Here is an 18,299-nt window from a genome sequence, read left to right on the forward strand (position 1 = left end):
TTCTTGTGCATCTCACCAAGTAAATCTTGGAAGATGCAAAAGCCATTTGCTCCAGTGAGGTAGTCCATACTAATTACAGACTTCTCGGACATGTGCCCACTCAGTGTGTAGCTGAGGTCCTGAGAGAAGCGTTTTCCTTTCCCATACTGCATTCAGTTGGCCAGTGTAACTCTGTAAGTCTGTCAGAGGCAATGCACATTTGGATCCACTCACCAGCGACTAAACAAGGCACACAGCTGCGACTGTTGTGTCCCACTAGTGCTGCATAACTTTATTTCATAATCAGCATACATATTGGGTGAGTGGCTGTTGTCTGATTTATCCCTAATCAGCCTCTGGTATTTTAATCTGATGGAACATAGAAGGCTGCTACTGAAGAGCTGACTGATTAAAGTTTCCTCCTTCATGATGTGATGTAATTTTGTGGACGTGAAGCATAAACAGGGGTTCCTAGAGTATAAACATGCTGCTCTGAATATCTGGAAAGCAGTCTTACTATTGGACTGGACTAAGCTGTGCTTGGCTGTGGATATCTCAGTGGATCCAGCTGGGGGTGGGCCTCACTGAACTGGTCTGTTTTAGGCTGCTCTGCTCTGTTCTTTCGGGTTTGCCTGCTGTTGACAGAATGATTTGTTTGAGTCTGAAATGGTAGTTTTCTGAGCTTGACTGGTTGTTTTCTCATTTTTATTTTCCCGATTAGCGCCGTTCTGTGCTGTGTTGCTGCGCTGTGCATTGGGTGACAGCACCTGTGGAGTGAAACAGAATTCCTAGCTGTCGTCTCTGCCTTCCCTCACGTGTGGGGACTGTCCGTGTTGCTTTAGCAACCCTGACAGGGCAATTTATAACTCATTACACATTTACACTGAAGCACATCCACAGTGGGTAGACTTCAATTGGTCATGATACACACAGTACATGTTGATACATGTCAATACAGGTGTTGAGCTTTCCATGGGAGCAGACAGCAGTTTTCACAGTTCAGAGTTATTTGTTAAATCAACATTTGCTGTGCTAAAATAGTATAGTGCAATGTCCACAGTGTAGACGTGTTTAAATTTGTGATTATTAAGTAATTTACTTGAAATTATTTATACGTTAACTTCTGTCTGCCAATACATGAATGGAATATGTGAGGCTCATGATAAGCACATCCTGTTTAAAGCATTTTCCAGGTCTTTCATCAATTACAGCTGGCTCATGATCTGGTTGAGCAGATTAACCCTTGTCTGTCCCATGAGCCACACACACACTGAGCTGCTGGCCTTATAGTGTAGAAATATACATGATGTTCCTGTAAAATTTTACTAGACTGTGAACTATTTTTAGTTCACTGTAGGTACAGACAATGTTAATTAATTAATTTGCATACTTGCATGAAAATACTGGAACATGATTATGTCGTTAACTAATTTTTTTGTGTGTCAGATCTAATGTTTTATAAGATCCCCTTAAGTTGTGCTTTGTAGTTTCATATTGTAATATTGAACTAAAACACAAACTAACCATGCTTTCATTTTCTCTATGTATATGTACGAGTACGTCTCTGTATACGTGTCTATCCTTGTATGTGTATGTGGGTGTGTGTATGTGTGTGTGTGTGATTGAGACTCCTTCCCCTGGTATCCTGGTGGGAAGCTGAACAGCTGGGCGCTAAGCAGCTTTCACCGTCACAGAATCTGGACGTCCCAGTCGTAGTCCTACCCACCCCCCATCCTACGCTCCTCTTCTAGACCCCCGCCCCCCAGATTGCCTTCTCTGTTCTACATAAAGATGCACCAAATGCTCAGTCACTCCTTCTTAAACAGTTTGTACAACTACAGGACATCCAACCGCAACAGACATATAGATGTGTGTTAACAATGACACTCTTAAACATAAGTCATCATTGAAGGTTGTGATGCTTCAACAGTGTGTGAAGAAAGGAAGCACTACTGCAGGAAGTCTAGCACTTTACTATAGCTCACATAACACAGACTGAACAGAGGGTCTTCATCACTGTCAGACAACTGTGCTTGTATGTCTCTCTCTGCCCCTCTTTTGCTCTCTGTCTGTCTCTCTCTCTCTCACACACATACACACACCTCTGGATAAATGTGGTCACATTTGCCTATTGGCACTGGGCCATCTGTCACACACAGACTGAGGGATCCAGCCCTTATCCCAACAACCAAATATAGTCAACTAGAGCAGCAGAGCACACTGGGACTGATCCCTACTGTACCACAACCAACCTGGGTCACTCACTCGCAAATACCTACGACAGTAAAATATGACTGTTACCTTTTGTTAGCGAGAAACAGAAACATCCTTGCAAATCCGACCCACAATAGAGAAAGTTGTTCACTGTCTGCTGTGAGCTGCTGTTGAGCTACATGACATCCTTTCCTCACGTGTACCACCTTCAATTATTGTACACAAACATCTAACTGTATCTTGTTGTTTCTGTCTTTCTGTGTGTGTATTCAGAGTGTTGTTCGCTGCCTGTGGCACCCAAAACTCAACCAGATAATGGTGGGAACTAGTAATGGACTGGCCAAGGTCTACTATGATCCTGTCAAAAGCCACAGGTATGTGCGGTTTAGACATTTAGTTTGGTGCAATTTTATTTTATTTTTATTGACAACCATTGCCCTGAAGGGACTAAAACCAGCATTGCATTTATCCCATTAAAGTGTTGACTCTGTAGCCATAGACATGCCATAGAACTCTATTGTTAATCAAAAACTACTAAATGTGGATATAAGAGCAATTTATTCTTGTCAGCTTTTTCAAAGCAGCAAAAACAGAGACATGCAATGTGCCCAATGCAGAGGTATTAACTGATACTTGAAATGCTGTTGTCAGGTCGGCAGGAAAAAATATTATTCGACTCAAATGTTTGGAGATATTTGTCAAACTCAACATCTGTCTCTGTGCTAGTCAAAACAAATACCATAACTGAATCAGTCATTGTTGTTCCCAATGTCACTCAGTGCATCACTATGGCTCTTGTACGTCTTTTCCAGAGGGGCAAAACTGTGTGTAGTGAAGAGCCAGCGCAAAGAGAAACAAGCAGAGACACTAACACAAGATTACATCATCACACGTAAGTTCTCCATTCTCTGCACTTGCATACAGGCACACACACACACACATGCAGACGCAGACGCACATACACACACACACAGATGCAAATATTTTTTTATACATACCTTCTAAGGGTAATAGAGTTTGCCACTTAATGAACTTTGGTCCTTATTCTCTGCCCTCTTGCCTTTTTGTGCATGGCATGCCGTTTCACACATCACCTTTTAATCAGTAAACAGTTACTGAAGCAGTGAAGAGAAGTGGCTTTCTCAAAGCACTCTAGCAGTTTAGTTCATCTTGCTCAGCAGTGCTCTTCACATGATATGGCAGTGTGCCTTTTAATAGGCACCACCAAAACAGTGCCAGTCATTTTCCAAGTGCATGATGTGACAAGTGGAGCATATTCCACAGTTCGTTCTCAGACATAAAGAACAAAAAATACCAACCCTTTTTAGAATGCCAACTCTTTGCTGCTTCTCTCTTTGTAACACACACACACACACACACACACAAACATTCAAACACACTATCTCATACCGGTGGCTTTTTGAGGAATGAGAGTATTCAGTGCTTTCACAGGCCCATTAGCTGATGGAGTAGGGTGTGGATGAGTGGATGGACAGCCGCAGGGCACTGTGACACGCAACGGCCATGTGGTCTGCAGTCATGGTGGATCACGCTAGGAACAGCCACCTCTCCCACCTCTGCTGGCGTGATCTGCTGGTCCACACACACACACACACACACACACACACACACACACACACACAAACCACCCCCTACCTGTCATCCTGTCATATCACCAACACACGAGGCTGTCATCTCTTTTGTGCGTGTCTCACACTCCTTTGCCCCCAGACTAAAGTCATGAACCCACAGGGACTGAACAGCTGCCATCATGTCATCCCTGATTGGCTGCTAAGACCCAATTCAGACGCCATTTATTGTTTGGGCTGCTGCAGCCTTTTCAGATGCATCATGTGATTTCATTGCCATGCCAACAGGGTGTGAAGTAGGCAGGCATTTGACTGACACAAGCACGGAGTGACGCACTTGGTGCCCTGGCACTGGAAAATTAAAGGGGACAGGAAACAAGTGATGGCCCATTGAGAAAAGCGAGGGAATCTGTTAACAGTAACCTTTTTGCTTAATGTAGCGTGGAGGAGAAGAATTAACACTGAACAGCGACAGAGCTCCTGAATGGAAAATCACTTTATCTAGCCCTTTAAAAAAGTGTCTCTTTGTAACCCCTGAGGGTAAGAGCTGAGCACACACTCACTTTACACAAACACAAATGGTCACACACACACACACACACTCTCTCACTCTGCTTCTCACACACGTTTGAGGGCACTCATTCACACTTACTCATGCACACGTTCACTCGCACACTCATGGATTTAAGTGCTGGGGGCCTTTATTGTGATAGTGCTCACAAAAGTGTGAAGAGTGGCAAAGTAATTGTCTGAATCTAAACATGGGGGATATAATGAATATGTTGGTGTGCACTATGGCAGAAAGAGTACACAAGAGGAGAGACGCTGCCAGAGATTAACAGGTGTGTGTATTTTCACATAAACACAACGCATCCTCCGCAGGGTGTAGTAGTAGGTGAGATTGAGAGAATGCGTTTCTCCGCTTTCTGAAAATATTTATGAATCTCAGCTTCCCATCTCTGTCTTCATTCAGGGAAGTAATATACGTGGGATGCAAACACTGAACATTTTGCCAGGCGCCCTGCCTGCTTATTTGTTACGTGATCTTGTAGTTTGAGTTACCTAAGCAGCTTGATTATCCATGTTTACCCTGTGTGTCTCCAGCTCATGCCTTACCCATGTTCAGAGAGGCCCGACAGCGGAGTACACGGAAACAGCTGGAGAAGGACAGACTTGACCCCAAGAAGTCCCACAAACCCGAGCCGCCTGTGTCTGGACCAGGTAAAGTGCATTTGTTTTTGTTTTGTTTTGTTCTTGCTTTTATTAGTGCAAAACATTTAAAACCAATAAAGTAACAAAAACTGACAAAAGAGTAACAAGAAAAAAAAGATATAGTATCTATAGTCTATGATCCTGGTCATTTAAATATGAGTAAATTAGCAAGGTATTGCTACAGCTCTGCTTTTGTTTTTGCAGTGTATTATTAGTCATGTTTGTAAGTGAATGAATACACGTTTGTGTTTGAGGCAGATGTACAAATCCACAGTTGTTGATGTGTTCAGTATTATGCAATCCAGCTGAAGCCAAGAGTTATAACAGCACTGCTCCCACTTGGCCCCTCAAAGACTCATTGTAGCCTGCTGTTGCCTCATATTTTTTAATTGCTAGGATATCATGATGCATTGTGAACTTTCTCCAGAACCCGTCATTGATGTGTTTATGTTCATACTGTAATACACACATCCACACCTACACATTATCATAGATACAGTTTGAGCTCTGTTCCAATAAGCCAAGGCTCCAGACAACATTTCCTGCTTCATTGTGTTCCAGATGGCTCATTGCCACCATGTTTGGTTGTGTCTTTTCACTTTTACTGTTTTTTCACTTAATCCTTCAGTACAATGTTCTTACAACAATCTAATGGTTCCACTGTGAAATAAAGTGCACTTTTTATTCTCACATTCAGATTGAAAAAACAGGTTTAAACATGTTATGGAAGTTATGGAACATACAAAAAGTAGCCAAATTTTAAAAGGGGAATTATGAAAAATCTTATGATATAAGAAACTTACTACAGAACTATTAAAAAAAAGTCTCCCAAGGCAAATAAAATGTTTTCAAAGGAAGCTGTTTTATTTTACTGTTCTAAGTTGTGTAAGTAAAAAAACAAGTTACATACATTATGTATAGAGTAAAAGACTTTATAGCTAAACAACACTGCACAGCTAAATGACACTAATTAAAAATTAGAGTAGCACAATGGTTTTGGATGATATTGTATACAAGTATGGAAACGTAGAGTCACAGAGGTTGAGAGGATGGCAGAAAAGTAAATTGAACAGTCAGCAAATTAAAATTTAGGTCGCTTTCATGAAAGTAAGTTTGACTACTTGATAGCAGGCCAGTGGTTTTTAGATGACAGGCTGTCTGTATATTGTTTATTCTCTGTGTGAATTGACTTGCATAAGTGCAAGGTAATGCTGGTGGTTGGCTGAATGCTTACAAGCAATGGAAAGAAGTGCCTCTCAATCCCCAAACAATCCCACTGCCCAACTACAGCAGGAAATCCCTGTGTCTCTAAGTATGTGAATGTCCATGTGTTTGTGTGTGTGTCTACCTTAACCTTGATCTTTTAAGACAACCGTAATAATGTCCTCTCTGGAAAGCAGGAAGGTTTTTCCCCCCAAAAGCTCCATTAAGTGCAGTCAAGTCCAGCCAGCAGCACAGACGTACTGTAACTACAGCAGAGATCACTGAGGCTTTTATGCACTGCTTTCTGAGACCGGAATGGAATAACTGTACAAAACAGAACATGCCCAAAGTAATAAAAAGCTCATAATGTGATAACCTGCTGCTATAGTATAAAGTATTGGTAACATTTTTATGAAAAATATAATACAGTGTCATGCAAAGTAATAAATTAAAATGAAATACTTTAGTGGATGTCAGTACTTCAGAAGTGAATTTAAACAGATCACTAATGCATTTGTTGTTCAACACTTTTCTCTTTGATGCTTAATCATGATACAGGGAATAGTAGATTATGGTAGATTAGCAGATGATGACATCATCTGGTTGACCAGTAGCAGACTGTACTTCACTAGTAAATGTGAGGCCTCACACTGAGTTGAGTTTTGGTAATATTTCAGTTCTACTTTATTTATAACATCAGGAGTTTTTTTTTAAGAGGTCCAGTAGTGTGTGTTGAAGCTTTTAGTTCAAAATAGAATCGAGGTGTTTAACTGTATGTTTGCGTTTGTTGGTAACATAGCACATCATATTGAAGTCATGCACTTTGTTCCCACATTGAAAAATTTAGTCATCCAACATTACACAGGGGTGTTTTTCTCTGTACATAAATTTTAACCGAAACTAATTCAGTGACCATGTGTGCTGACAGGTCGTGGAGGCAGAGTAGCAGCTCATGGTGGCACTCTGTCTTCATTCATCGTGAAGAACATCGCTTTAGATAAAACAGATGACAGCAACCCACGAGAGGCTATCCTACGTCACGCCAAGGACGCTTCAGAGAACCCTTACTGGGTTGCTCCGGCATACACACAGTAAGAAAACCTCATATCTTCATTTGTAAAAATATGAATCATCCACACGATCTCTGTCCACCTCACTGTTTCTCTCTTCCTCACTCACTCATCTTCTCTCATTGCTGGGCTTCCTCTCATTAGCAGACGGTGTAAGCTGAGCACTGGGAGTGCGGCTCATGGTGTTGTGATAGTACTTGGGTTTCTTCCTACTGATGTGACACATAAATGTTTAAAGAGCTGTACAGTTTTACAGGTACAACGAGAGTAATGGACAACTTTAGATCACAATCAGACTCGGACAGCTATGTAAGCATGGAACAAAGCTATGAGCCAAACCAAACAGTCTGTTTCACATACAATGCTGCAAGCAAGCTATTTTTAGTTCAACATACTGATGATGTACATTGTAGTAGATAAATCAGATGACATACACCATTGGGGACAGAGCTCGCTCTCTCCCAGGCAGTAGACTAATGGTCACTATCATGGCTCTCTTTGCTGGGAGACATTAACGTTTTTAATGAAACAAGTTAATTCTGCTGAGGAACAGCACCGTGAAAAGCAGGGCTAGAGTGGGTCTGAGTTCCTGTCCAGTCCCCTGCTTCATGTAACATCTGCAGCGTTCATCCTCAGTTGGCCTGTATAGAAGAAATTATGTCTGAAACAATAAAATTATATTATCTAACTTCTTAAAGCCCTGTCATCTGGTTATTGTCTTTTGATTTACAGTTCATTTGGTTTGGAGTTGTTAACTCATTGCTTGCTTTTGTGAATCCCTTTAGGACCCAGCCAGAGCCTGTATTTGCAGAGGAATCAGAGGAGGATGAGGAAGCTGACAAGGAACCAGAGTGGAAGAAACGCAAGATCTGAAAGGTTTCAACAGCAGCTCATTTTATATCAGATATTTGACAGTGTGCGTTTGTGGTTGGTATTTTCAGCACCGTAACCACGAGGTCTCAGGACCAATCCCAGAATATTGAGTTACTGTCAGGAACTCCGCATAGAAGCATCAATTAAATGACTAAATTGTACAGTCTCTGTCCTTCCTCCTGGAATTTGTTTTTAAGTGTATATGTATTTATATGCATGCCTCTGTGTTAAGGGGAAGCATATAAATGTGCAGGCATTTTAACTCTGCAAGCATAATATAATTTTATACAGGTTTATTTTCCCTTTTATTGCAATTTATCAAACCACTGGAAGAATTTGGGTTTTTATGTTTGTTTTGATTGTATGGACTTTATTTGCATCATTTCTATTGGCCTCTCCTCCCACATCTCCAGAGTTTGCTAATGCCTCATAAATCAGCTCCAGATTTTGTGGTCTGGTTCTGTTCACCAGCTATGAAGTTTGCTATTTTGTAAAAAGTAAATTGCAAAGAAATACAACATTTTTTGCCTGTTTTACTTTGGATCTTTTTTTTTTTTTTTTCTACATACTGTATTATACCTTGGGAATTACATAAAGGAATTTGTATTCTCTTGTCAAAGAGTGATACATTTTATCCAAAGTGAAGTCTGGAGTGACAGATCTGTTTTTACCAGCTGATCAAAGGGATTCTTCTGCCAAATATCTTTTTTTTTTTTAAAAGGCACTAACTCAAACCTACAGATACACAGTACACCCCAATCTGGTCAAAGCTGCTGTTTTGACTCACTGCTTTAAATACAGTATTTACAGGCTACTTTTTGCACAGATATTGACACTGATTAATCAAGGTTTTGTTTAGAATTCAATTCTACCAATTCTAATTCCAAATTATCTCAAAGTGTCCTTACTAGCATTTTCTGTAGTTTTCAACCACATCTCAGTCTTCCTTAAGTTTGAAAGTTTGCTTAGTTGACAGCTTTAATTTGCTGATAAAGACTATGAACCTTGAGTTAACATTATAAAATTAACTTGGAAGGTTTAGAATGAGGTTTCACGCTCAAACTCCAGTACCAAATTGCATCATATTTCTAAGGGGTCCGGTTGCTTTCATACCTAACTGCATAAGATTAAACGTAGGTGTGGCCACAGGCATACATTGTGTTTCTTGTCTGTGCAAAAACAATAAAAATCCAGAATTTCTTCATTCACTTCAATTTCTATTGACTCCCTGGAATGACCTGTACAGTGTCAATAAATATTTTAGCTGACAGAGAAAACCACATGCAGATCTAATGAAACCCATGTTTGTGTTCTTTACACATCTCTCCAGAATGTAACCTCTGCACACAACATGTACGTGGTCTTTGTTTTTCAAGGACAACAAGTCACATGGTTGGTGTCTGTTTACAAATTTTGAATTGTACTGACATGATGACGAAAGCGTCTACTGATCTCTGATGTTACCTTCTACCGTAAAGACACGGAAAGCCTTAACACTCCATATCTGCCATTTAGCTGGCGTTTACAGTCAGTGACTTCTTCAACAATCTTCTGTCATTCCTTTCCAACCAAAATTACAAGCAGACAACTGAATGTCTCAGTGTCCTGGAAAACATGCTGTGGCCATAAAATCACTAAGAGACAAAGAAATACCAGGACAAGAAATATGGGAGGACTGAAATAATGAGTGATGTTTTAAAGAGCAAACGAAACTGGAGAGGAGAAGAGATTTGCTTCATGGGGGAGAAGCTGACCTCAAGCTCTTCTTCATCACCAAGTAATGAATCAGTTGGCACGAGGAAAGCAGAAGCTGACCAGGGTCAGTTCACCCAAATTAGAAAAACATTTTCTCTCATGGTCTGTTTATCTCTAACACACAGGAGATGAGAGCTACTTTTTCTGTTGTTCAAATCATTAAAAAGTTGTATTAAAGTCATACTGATGACACAACCTTTAAAAACAGGGAAAGAATATATACTTTCATATAAGAGAAAAAGACTAAATCATTCCCTGTAACAGATGGGCACTGCCATTTTCAGCACTCAAAACACAAGTAATAGTATTTACAGCAGCAGGAAGGTGTGTGGGGTTGACTTAAACCAAGCTACAGTGCCATAGGAAAGAAAGATTGTGTTACACAGTGCAGCGATGGGGTTCAGTGATATGTTTTTGACAGTTTTTGGATGGGATGGTGGTCTATGGCGCAGAGAAATAAGATGCTGTATACAGTATAACGCTTTGGCTACATGGAGTAAAATAAGTTTTGTAGTTTTCATGGAATTTGTTGACAGAAAAATATGCAGTTTCATGATACTCATCCTTTGGGTCACACAAATGAGGATGAAAACAGTTTGATTTGACCAAGTATTTTCACAGATTTAAATGCTGCATCATTTTAATGGTCAGTATTTTGAGGCTTTGCAAATTAACCCAAAACAGCTCTTGTAGTACCTCGGCTAACTCACCTTGAGCCCCCGCGTAATGACTCACTGTCTGCACCTCTGCATTTACATATCTTCTTTGCACAGTGGAAACATTCTGGAGCGCCTTGATTTACAGCTCAGTGGCGCTTTACTGCTCGCTTTTGTTTACTGTACGACCCTGGGCTGGTGTTCAGGAATGCAGAACAGGAGGGGACGCCACACGGCCGAGGCCATCTCTCAAGCCATCCTCACAATTCTCCGTTTCACCCAGATTTTCATCCCCAATTTTTTTTTTTTTTTTTTACATGATGCTTGTGTAAATACATCCCAGGCAAATTAGCACCATCTGGCACCGGTGGATTATTGTACATGGCAGAATACCAGGAGACACGCTCATTTAATAGAAACAAGTTTAATTCTGTAAAAAGTTATAAAATGAATATTGTACAAAAATAAAGTTTGCCGAGAGCTTTGGTTCTGTAACACAAAACAAGTGAGACGACATGACAGGTTTTTTTTTTTTCACAGAGGTGTTAACACAATGAGGAGTGAAAACAAATGCAATCCTTTCTTCTAATATTAACACTGAGGATTCCTTCGCATCTTTACCTTTTGCTTGTTTACCTTGCATCAAAACCGGAGGACTAATCGCCAAGGAACAGTTGAGCAAACAGTAATGAAGATGAGAGGGCAAGTGGTCACAGTTTACACACTTTAATGTATGGTACTGAGGAGTGGCTAGGTGCTCCCGAGGCTTCTGGGAAGTCTCCTAACTGCACATTCTCATCTGGAAAGGCTTATGCACAAATCAGTTGTTAAAGGGGAAGATGATCCAATTGATGAGGTATGCTGTGATAAAAGCTAGAGTTTTTTTTTTTTTTTTCCTCTCCGTGTAGTGTTTGGCCTAAATTCAGCTTGATGCAGTGGATTTGTTCTGTGTGCAGAGGGATTACACAGTAAAGCTGGCTTGCTTGCTGCTGGGTGGGCACAGATACCTTGGTCCCTAATCCGCGCTAACATCAAGACCTACCCGAGGGCTCTCTTTGTTCCACTTAAAACGATCCCCCTCGCAGGGTCTCGATGGGCACAGCAACATGCTTTATAGAAAGGGCCTCCTGTTTTCCTGGATGCACGTTTCTGCTATACTTTGGGAATAAACTTGGCTGAACAAGTGATTACATGTAGAAAGCGTGCTGAACCTACCCATCCTCTTCATACTCTTTTGTTGAAACGTCTAGGCTTCAGATATTTACATCAGCTTCTCAATGACAGCCGCTACAGTAGCTAGATCTTCCTTAAACTACCTTCACCAAAATGCTTTTGCCAGCGGGGATATTTGGTTAAGACTCATGTTAGAGGATCACTTTCAAATCCCCTTTCAGGGAGCAAGACCCGTCTGTCAGAGCCGAGACAGAAACACAGGCAGTCCCGTGAACTTTAAAGCCTATTGGGACAGTAACCACTGCAAAGCCTTTGCTCAGACTTGGTGCCATGCCAGAGTGAGGTTTCGGGTAACGTTTGCTGATAGGCAGGTATTCTAGCAGCTTCTGTACTCTGTGACTCAAAGGATAGATCCTCAAAGGCACCTACAGATCCTCAGAGAGACTACGACTCTCTTAGATTTTCTTTCAACTCAAAAGACTTGACGGCTCCTGTTTGGAGTGACACTGAATCTACTCCTGATTAGTAATTTGAAAATCACTTTGAAAATAAACAGCAGCAAAAAGTTGTTTGCCTCCTTGTAAACATACAGTAAAAATGTCATAGTTGGATCAGTCTGTACCCAGGTGCCATAAGGAGAGACACACCAACTTGGCGTGGTCACATTAGTGAAAATGAGGTGAAAAACAAATCTACCCTGCCCTCCCTCCAAACACTCCAAAACAACAGATCACTTCAATCAAAAATCTTGTATTGGTCCCCTCTGCTGTGTCTCTTTCTTCACTCCTTTGACTTGATGGCTGAAGATGTTTTTTTTTTTTTTTTTTCTTTTTGGACTCATGAACTGAGAAATCCTGGAATCTAAGTGAAGCCCATAAGCACTATTAGGGTGTGTGTGTGTGTAGCTGTTGTGGATCGCCTTGTAAGATTTTGCATGAGAAAATGCTCCACTTTGGCACCATCCAGGACAAACAAAGCTTTTTAAATAAATAAGAAACATGACAATTTCTTTCATAAAATGGATTGAAATAAATAACAATAAGTTAATTCCATCTTAATAAATATACCTCTTACACACACGTGTATATATATATATTTATATATATATAGATATATATATATGAATGGATTTTATGTTGATGTGTTGCACCAAAAAAACATCGTTGCTGAACCCTGGTGTGGTATTTCTCATCACTTGGCTCTGAATGTAAATGTCAACAACCAGACTATGCAGTGGAAGTGATTTAGACCGCAGCTGAATATACTCCTCACGTCTCTGCGTTCGTCTGCAGTCTAAGGAGCCAGCCATGGAAAAACTGATGTTCCTGGGAAAATGGATTCTTCCACAAAAAAAAAAAAAGCAAACAAGCCAACCAAAGTTTTTCTTCACTCTCACCTTTTTAGACAACACAGTTAGCAAATCTGGAAGTGTAACAGTATTGATTCTTCCCCAAATTGGTGCACACTTTCTGCATGTGTCTGACTGAGCAGTCAAATACTGGTCAAAGGATCTGGAGTACTGAGTGTGAACTGTCAAAAGTTAAATGTACAGAATTCTCCTTCGATGATACACTTCCTTTTTTTGACCTCATATGCCCGTTTCCAACAGCGATCCCTCCCTTTGCAGTACCAGCTTGTAAAGGTGATCCTTAGTTCACTGTTGCTGGATGATGTCCGTCCGTGTGACTTCCTCAGACACAGCCACACTTCCTGGCAGAATGCTTCTTCAGTGTGTGATACACCACATTGTCATCCAGGAAAGATAAGTCATCGTCGAATGCGATTGGTCGACAGCAAGTGCGGGAGGGCGTGTCTTTGTCCAGCTTCTTGTTGTGTGTGAGGTTGTTCAGGATCTTGTCATAGTTGGTCTCCGCCTCCACGCAGGGGCCGCTGCAGTACCGGAAGATCAGCTCCTCTTTAGTCTGGTAGCCCAGCCCCAAGTCCGTCACATTGAGATGGACCTCCTTCAGCAAGCAGCCTCGACTCTGCACCGATATCCTCTCCCTCCCCCTCTCGCCTCTGCCCCCTTTACCGCCTCGGCTTCCCCCTCGCCCCCGTCCCCGCCTCCTGTCGCCATGTTCTCTCCCCTCACCCCTCGTGCCTCCCGTGTTTGCTGCTCCCCTCTGTCTCTGCTCCCTCCGTCCCCTGGAGCCCCCGTTGGGCTCTGATGATCTCCGGAGTCTGCCAATGGTAGCCTCGATAAAATCCATTACATCATCAAACTGATCTGGATAGGGACCTGTGATGTCATCTGGAAGACACAGAAGGAGCAGATTCAGTTCAAATGTTATCACTGACATGGACACTAAAGAACAGCTTTCTGAAATGTCACCTCCTGAACATTACTCAGAAACATGCTAATCTAAGATTTACTGTTTCCAGAGGATACACTGTGCGAGCAGATAAGATAAAGCTGTGAAGACGGTGGTGCGTCAACAAGAAGCGCCTTTGCTCTCCCCAGTGCTGGATACTCAGGCTGTTTTATCTAATGCTGTGCACACTTGTACAGTGACAATAAACAATCGTTCATTCGTTCATGAAAACATGTTTGCATATAAGTCAGAAATGATGCTTATGATGGCGGGAAAATCACATCACATTATGAATGAATGGATAAGTAAGTATGCTATACAAATATCTTCAATAAAAGTAGTGTTTGCTTAAAGGAAAAGTTTGACATTTTGGGAAATAAGCTTATTGGCTCTCTGGCGGAGTTAGATGAGAAGACTGATTGTTAGCTTAGTTTAGCAAAGACTGAAAACAAGGGAAAACAGCTTGCCTGGCTTTGTATAAAGATTTTTTTTAAAAATACACCTACCAAAATCTCTAAAGATCACAAATTTACAAATTATATCTCCCTTGTATCATTAGTACAAAAACCAAAGTGCAAAAAACAACAACATGCCATTTTACAGGCTGGTTATCTGGCGGCCTGTTTCTTGGCTCGGAGCAGTAACCCTCCTGTCTCTTTTGCTTGGCTGGCAACTGCTCAGCCGTATATTTCACGGACAGATAAGACAGTGGTATCGATCTTTTCCTCGGACTCACTGCCAGAAAGTGAATGAATGTTATTTCTCAAAATGTTCCTTTAAATGCACACGCACAACTCAATAAATGCACTTCTGCCAATTCAGCTCAACAAACCATCTAGACTGAGGTACCATTTGCGCAGAAGAGAAATGATGTACATTGTTATTGACTGAACATGCTCATGGTCTGCCAACATATTCACGGAAAAGTTTCCAAAAATATAAACTGACACAAATGCAGGCAATGTCCATAAATACTGAGAAATGTGCAGATCATAAACGGTGCATGCTGATTTATAGATTAGTCTCGGGCGGAGGAATGCAGAGAGGAGTCCAGAGTTGTTCATATGGACGTGCAGGTGCCCTGCTTTCACTCCCTCTAAGATGGCTCTTGGGAGGATGAGTTGGAGTCTGAAGGTCAAAGGGTGTTGTCAATTCCATTTTGAGATTTGCTTTAGCCAGAAAGACAGGAAGTATCTACATCTGTAATGATGGGATGCGGGTTTTGCATTAGAAATAGGGCCAGCTTTTTCAACAGACATTGCTGCTTTCATCAGGTTTCTATCTCATAAAGTCATTAAAGGTATTTCAGGAATCTCATGCAGTAAGTTGCCTGCACTGATCCACTAGGCACAGACCAATTAAACCCCCAGGAGAGATGCAGTGGGACATTGTTTTCCAGTCAAATCCTTGATGGGTCTAATTTTAGAAACCAGAGACTTCAGAGGCCAAATTAAAAAAAAATAAAAAAATTATACACTTAAGAGTCATTTAGATGGAGCAGACTGTAGTTGGCTTGAAAGTCAGAACATGCAACAGCACAGCTCTCCACCATCTGCCACGAGGAGCGACGAAGGACTGACTGAGAGCCTTGGACCCTCCTTTGTTACACGTTGATTCTATTACAGTGAAACGTCACTCCTCCTCCTCCTCCTCCTCCTCCAACGCCTGCAGGTCTGGCAGGCAACAATAAACTATGTATGAAGATCATGAAGACATACTGTTCTGAAATGAATCAATTGCTCACTACTCGAATGACACCGCCCGTGTGTGTCTATATGCATGCGCGTGTGAGTATACGCGGTTGCGTGTCGTCATGTTGCGTGTGTCTGGCAGGTGGTGTTGTGGTTAACACGGCCTCTCTGTTGCAGTGTCACCTAACTCTCCTCTCCTACCTGTTCCTCTGGCAGAGCAGAAGAAGAAGAAGAAGAAGAAGAAGAGGCCATCTGATCTGCCTGCGCTGCACAGCTGAGTGGGCCGCCGCTTGTGTATCAGGTGAGCCATGGGCCAATCTGTTTAGACACACCTGCCCTTTGATTTAGACACCTCCTATTGTGTGTCAACTGACAGGCGGGGTGGCTACAGTGTACACCTGCTGACAGGCTGGACTGGCTGCAGGAAATGGAGTGATTCCTCACGCAAAATTGTGCCAGATCAGATAGATCAGCTAGATTTGCAGTGTTAATACGTATTTCTTACGAGCGTGGTTGTTCGCCTGATATTATGATACCAGAGTCTACTTGTGCAACTGTTGTCGAAGGTTTCTGAGTTAAACCCCCCAGAGAAACCCCCGCCCCCTCGATTTCTGACTTTACGCGCAAAAAAAAAAAACCCAAAATGACCCATCCCCTGTTTCGGGGCTTCAGTGTTGTTTACACTGTTGGTGCATAGTTAACTGTCTTGGGTTACACAGCAGATCAGTGACGTCACCGCGATTCCAAACAGAATATGAGGTGGCAGCGCAGACATCTGTCTAAATGTTCCATTCCTTATCTAGTTCTTGGCAGCGTTTACGTCTGTGTGAAGATGATACAGTGTCACATTGATCCAAACAAAATAAATTCCTGCCCACTGTTGCTGTTGAAATGAACATAAACACAGAACTCTCGCTTGATGCTTGAAACTTTCCGCCGTTGTCCAGCCTCTACCCTGAATATTCCTGTGAGCTGGTTCACACTGCCGTCTCTAAAACACGCCGTGATACCTGAGAGGTGAACATTTAAACAAAAAGGGAGAGGGGGGAGGGGGGGGGGGCAATCTCTGCTTGGAATTGGAGCTGTTCATACTTCTATTCATGTTGCTGGCTTGTTTTGACATCAGTATGATGTAACCCACAGCAGCAATAAAACACGAATTAAGATCTTCCGTCTGATAACCTGCCTGTCTGAGAGCCTTATCAATGTAGGACTCTCCACTGGTGGCTCAGCCCACTGGATATCACTTTACATGCTGTTTCTCAAGTGTAATTACTCAAGAAAGGCCACATTGCTTGGCCAGCAAACCAACTACGTAAGATTCATGTCTGAATTATGCCCTGGTTTAAAATGCAATCAACGGCATGAGCTCCATGTGCTGCCCACTGCTCCTCTCAAGAGCCAACCCATGAAGGTGGATGAAAATGAGACGAAAAGATGTTTAATTCCACTTTTCCCTTTTACGTTTTGAATAGTTAGTTGCATGTTGTTTAACGGAGGTTTGCACGCGCAGCACAGATCTATAACATGACTCCCGTGAGGGCCAATTATCCGCCATTCAAATGACTATCACGGCGATTGCACATCACAAAAGATTTTGTCAAAACATGCCAAGTGTGCCTTACATTGATTCTCCATAGAGATCTCCTGCAGGTTGTGGTCTTCACGCTGGAACGCTGGCTCTTCGTCCTCCACAGACAGGGACACTGAATCACTGTAGCTGCTGGGGAAGTAAGTCCTCTTGGCTGGCTGAGTGTTTTGGTAGAGAGGCCGTGTAGCAACAGAGCTCAGGAGCAACAAACACGTGGCCAAAACATCCCATAACTTCATCTTAGACTCAGTTCCTATGAAGAAGGCTGCAAAAAAAATAACAGAAGGGACATTTTGTTTGAAACAGAGAGATAAAACAAAGTACAAAAAATTGCAAAAAAAAAAACAAAATCTAAACACACTTAGAATGTAGGCCAACTTTAGTTTCTAATGAAAACAGCCACTCCTGACTAAGTCTGTATTAATAACTATGTGCCATCATGTCAAGAGGCTATGGTCCTCACTTTGTCTCTGTCTCATAGTTGTCTTCGCTGTATATATGAATATCAGGGTAAACTTAGCACAGAATTTTGATTAAAGGAATGATAATGGCAAATAGCCTTAAATGCACTTGATAATGTCAAAATAACCACAAAATATAGAAACAGCATATAGAAAGAATCATAAATTAATGCGTAAATTTGTGCGTAAAAGTAAAAAAAACAATTTTTAAATAACATACATTTGTGATTAACCAGCAGCCTGCTTTTAATTTATTCTCCGCTGATGGTCAGACCTATTAGGATTATGAGATGATATATTCCTCTTGTTATGATACCAGGAGGGTGCGCCTAACACACAAACAAAAAAATGCGTTGGTTAAAGCACGCACCAAAGCGTGTTGGCAGCGATAGCCTAAATAATGGTGTGAGTTGGCCAGATGGCGATCCCCAAAGCTTACGTGACTCTGTCTAATGGCATGTTGAGTCTGCAGTAAACCTAAACAGCTATGCATGGATAAATACTGAGCTTAAACATGCTA

At 41.7% G+C, this 18,299-nt stretch overlaps 2 protein-coding genes across 2 annotated transcripts in view; one reads left to right on the forward strand and one right to left on the reverse strand.

Moving 5' to 3' along the window:
• wdr70 (WD repeat domain 70) overlaps positions 1–9,339 on the forward strand; it is a 38,966-nt gene extending 29,627 nt beyond the window's left edge. Inside the window, exons 14-18 of the mRNA XM_022762153.1 lie at positions 2,467–2,567; positions 3,006–3,085; positions 4,887–5,003; positions 7,126–7,288; positions 8,053–9,339. Coding sequence (XP_022617874.1) covers positions 2,467–2,567; positions 3,006–3,085; positions 4,887–5,003; positions 7,126–7,288; positions 8,053–8,140 — 549 coding nt within the window. The 3' untranslated portion in view covers positions 8,141–9,339. The remainder of the gene's footprint in view (positions 1–2,466; positions 2,568–3,005; positions 3,086–4,886; positions 5,004–7,125; positions 7,289–8,052) is intronic.
• Positions 9,340–13,415: 4,076 nt separating this feature from the next.
• gdnf (glial cell derived neurotrophic factor) lies at positions 13,416–17,557 on the reverse strand. Its single transcript, XM_022762214.1, has 2 exons — positions 17,353–17,557; positions 13,416–13,975 (listed from the first exon to the last, which is right to left on the reverse strand). Exons 1-2 carry the CDS (start codon positions 17,555–17,557, stop codon positions 13,416–13,418), a joined length of 765 nt encoding a protein of 254 aa, XP_022617935.1.
• Positions 17,558–18,299: the final 742 nt, after the last annotated feature.

This window comes from Seriola dumerili, unplaced genomic scaffold, assembly GCF_002260705.1.
Source record: "Seriola dumerili isolate Sdu_G_001 unplaced genomic scaffold, Sdu_1.0 BDQW01000442.1, whole genome shotgun sequence".
NCBI lineage: Eukaryota > Metazoa > Chordata > Actinopteri > Carangiformes > Carangidae > Seriola > Seriola dumerili.

Bases quoted from the DNA above. Each gene is read 5' to 3' on its own strand.
- gdnf (XM_022762214.1), bottom strand. From the start codon at position 17,557: ATGAAGTTATGGGATGTTTTGGCCACGTGTTTGTTGCTCCTGAGCTCT. The intron at 13,976-17,352 runs GTAAGGCACACT...TGTGTCTTCCAG, and splicing joins GATCTCTATGGAGAATCAAT to ATGACATCACAGGTCCCTAT.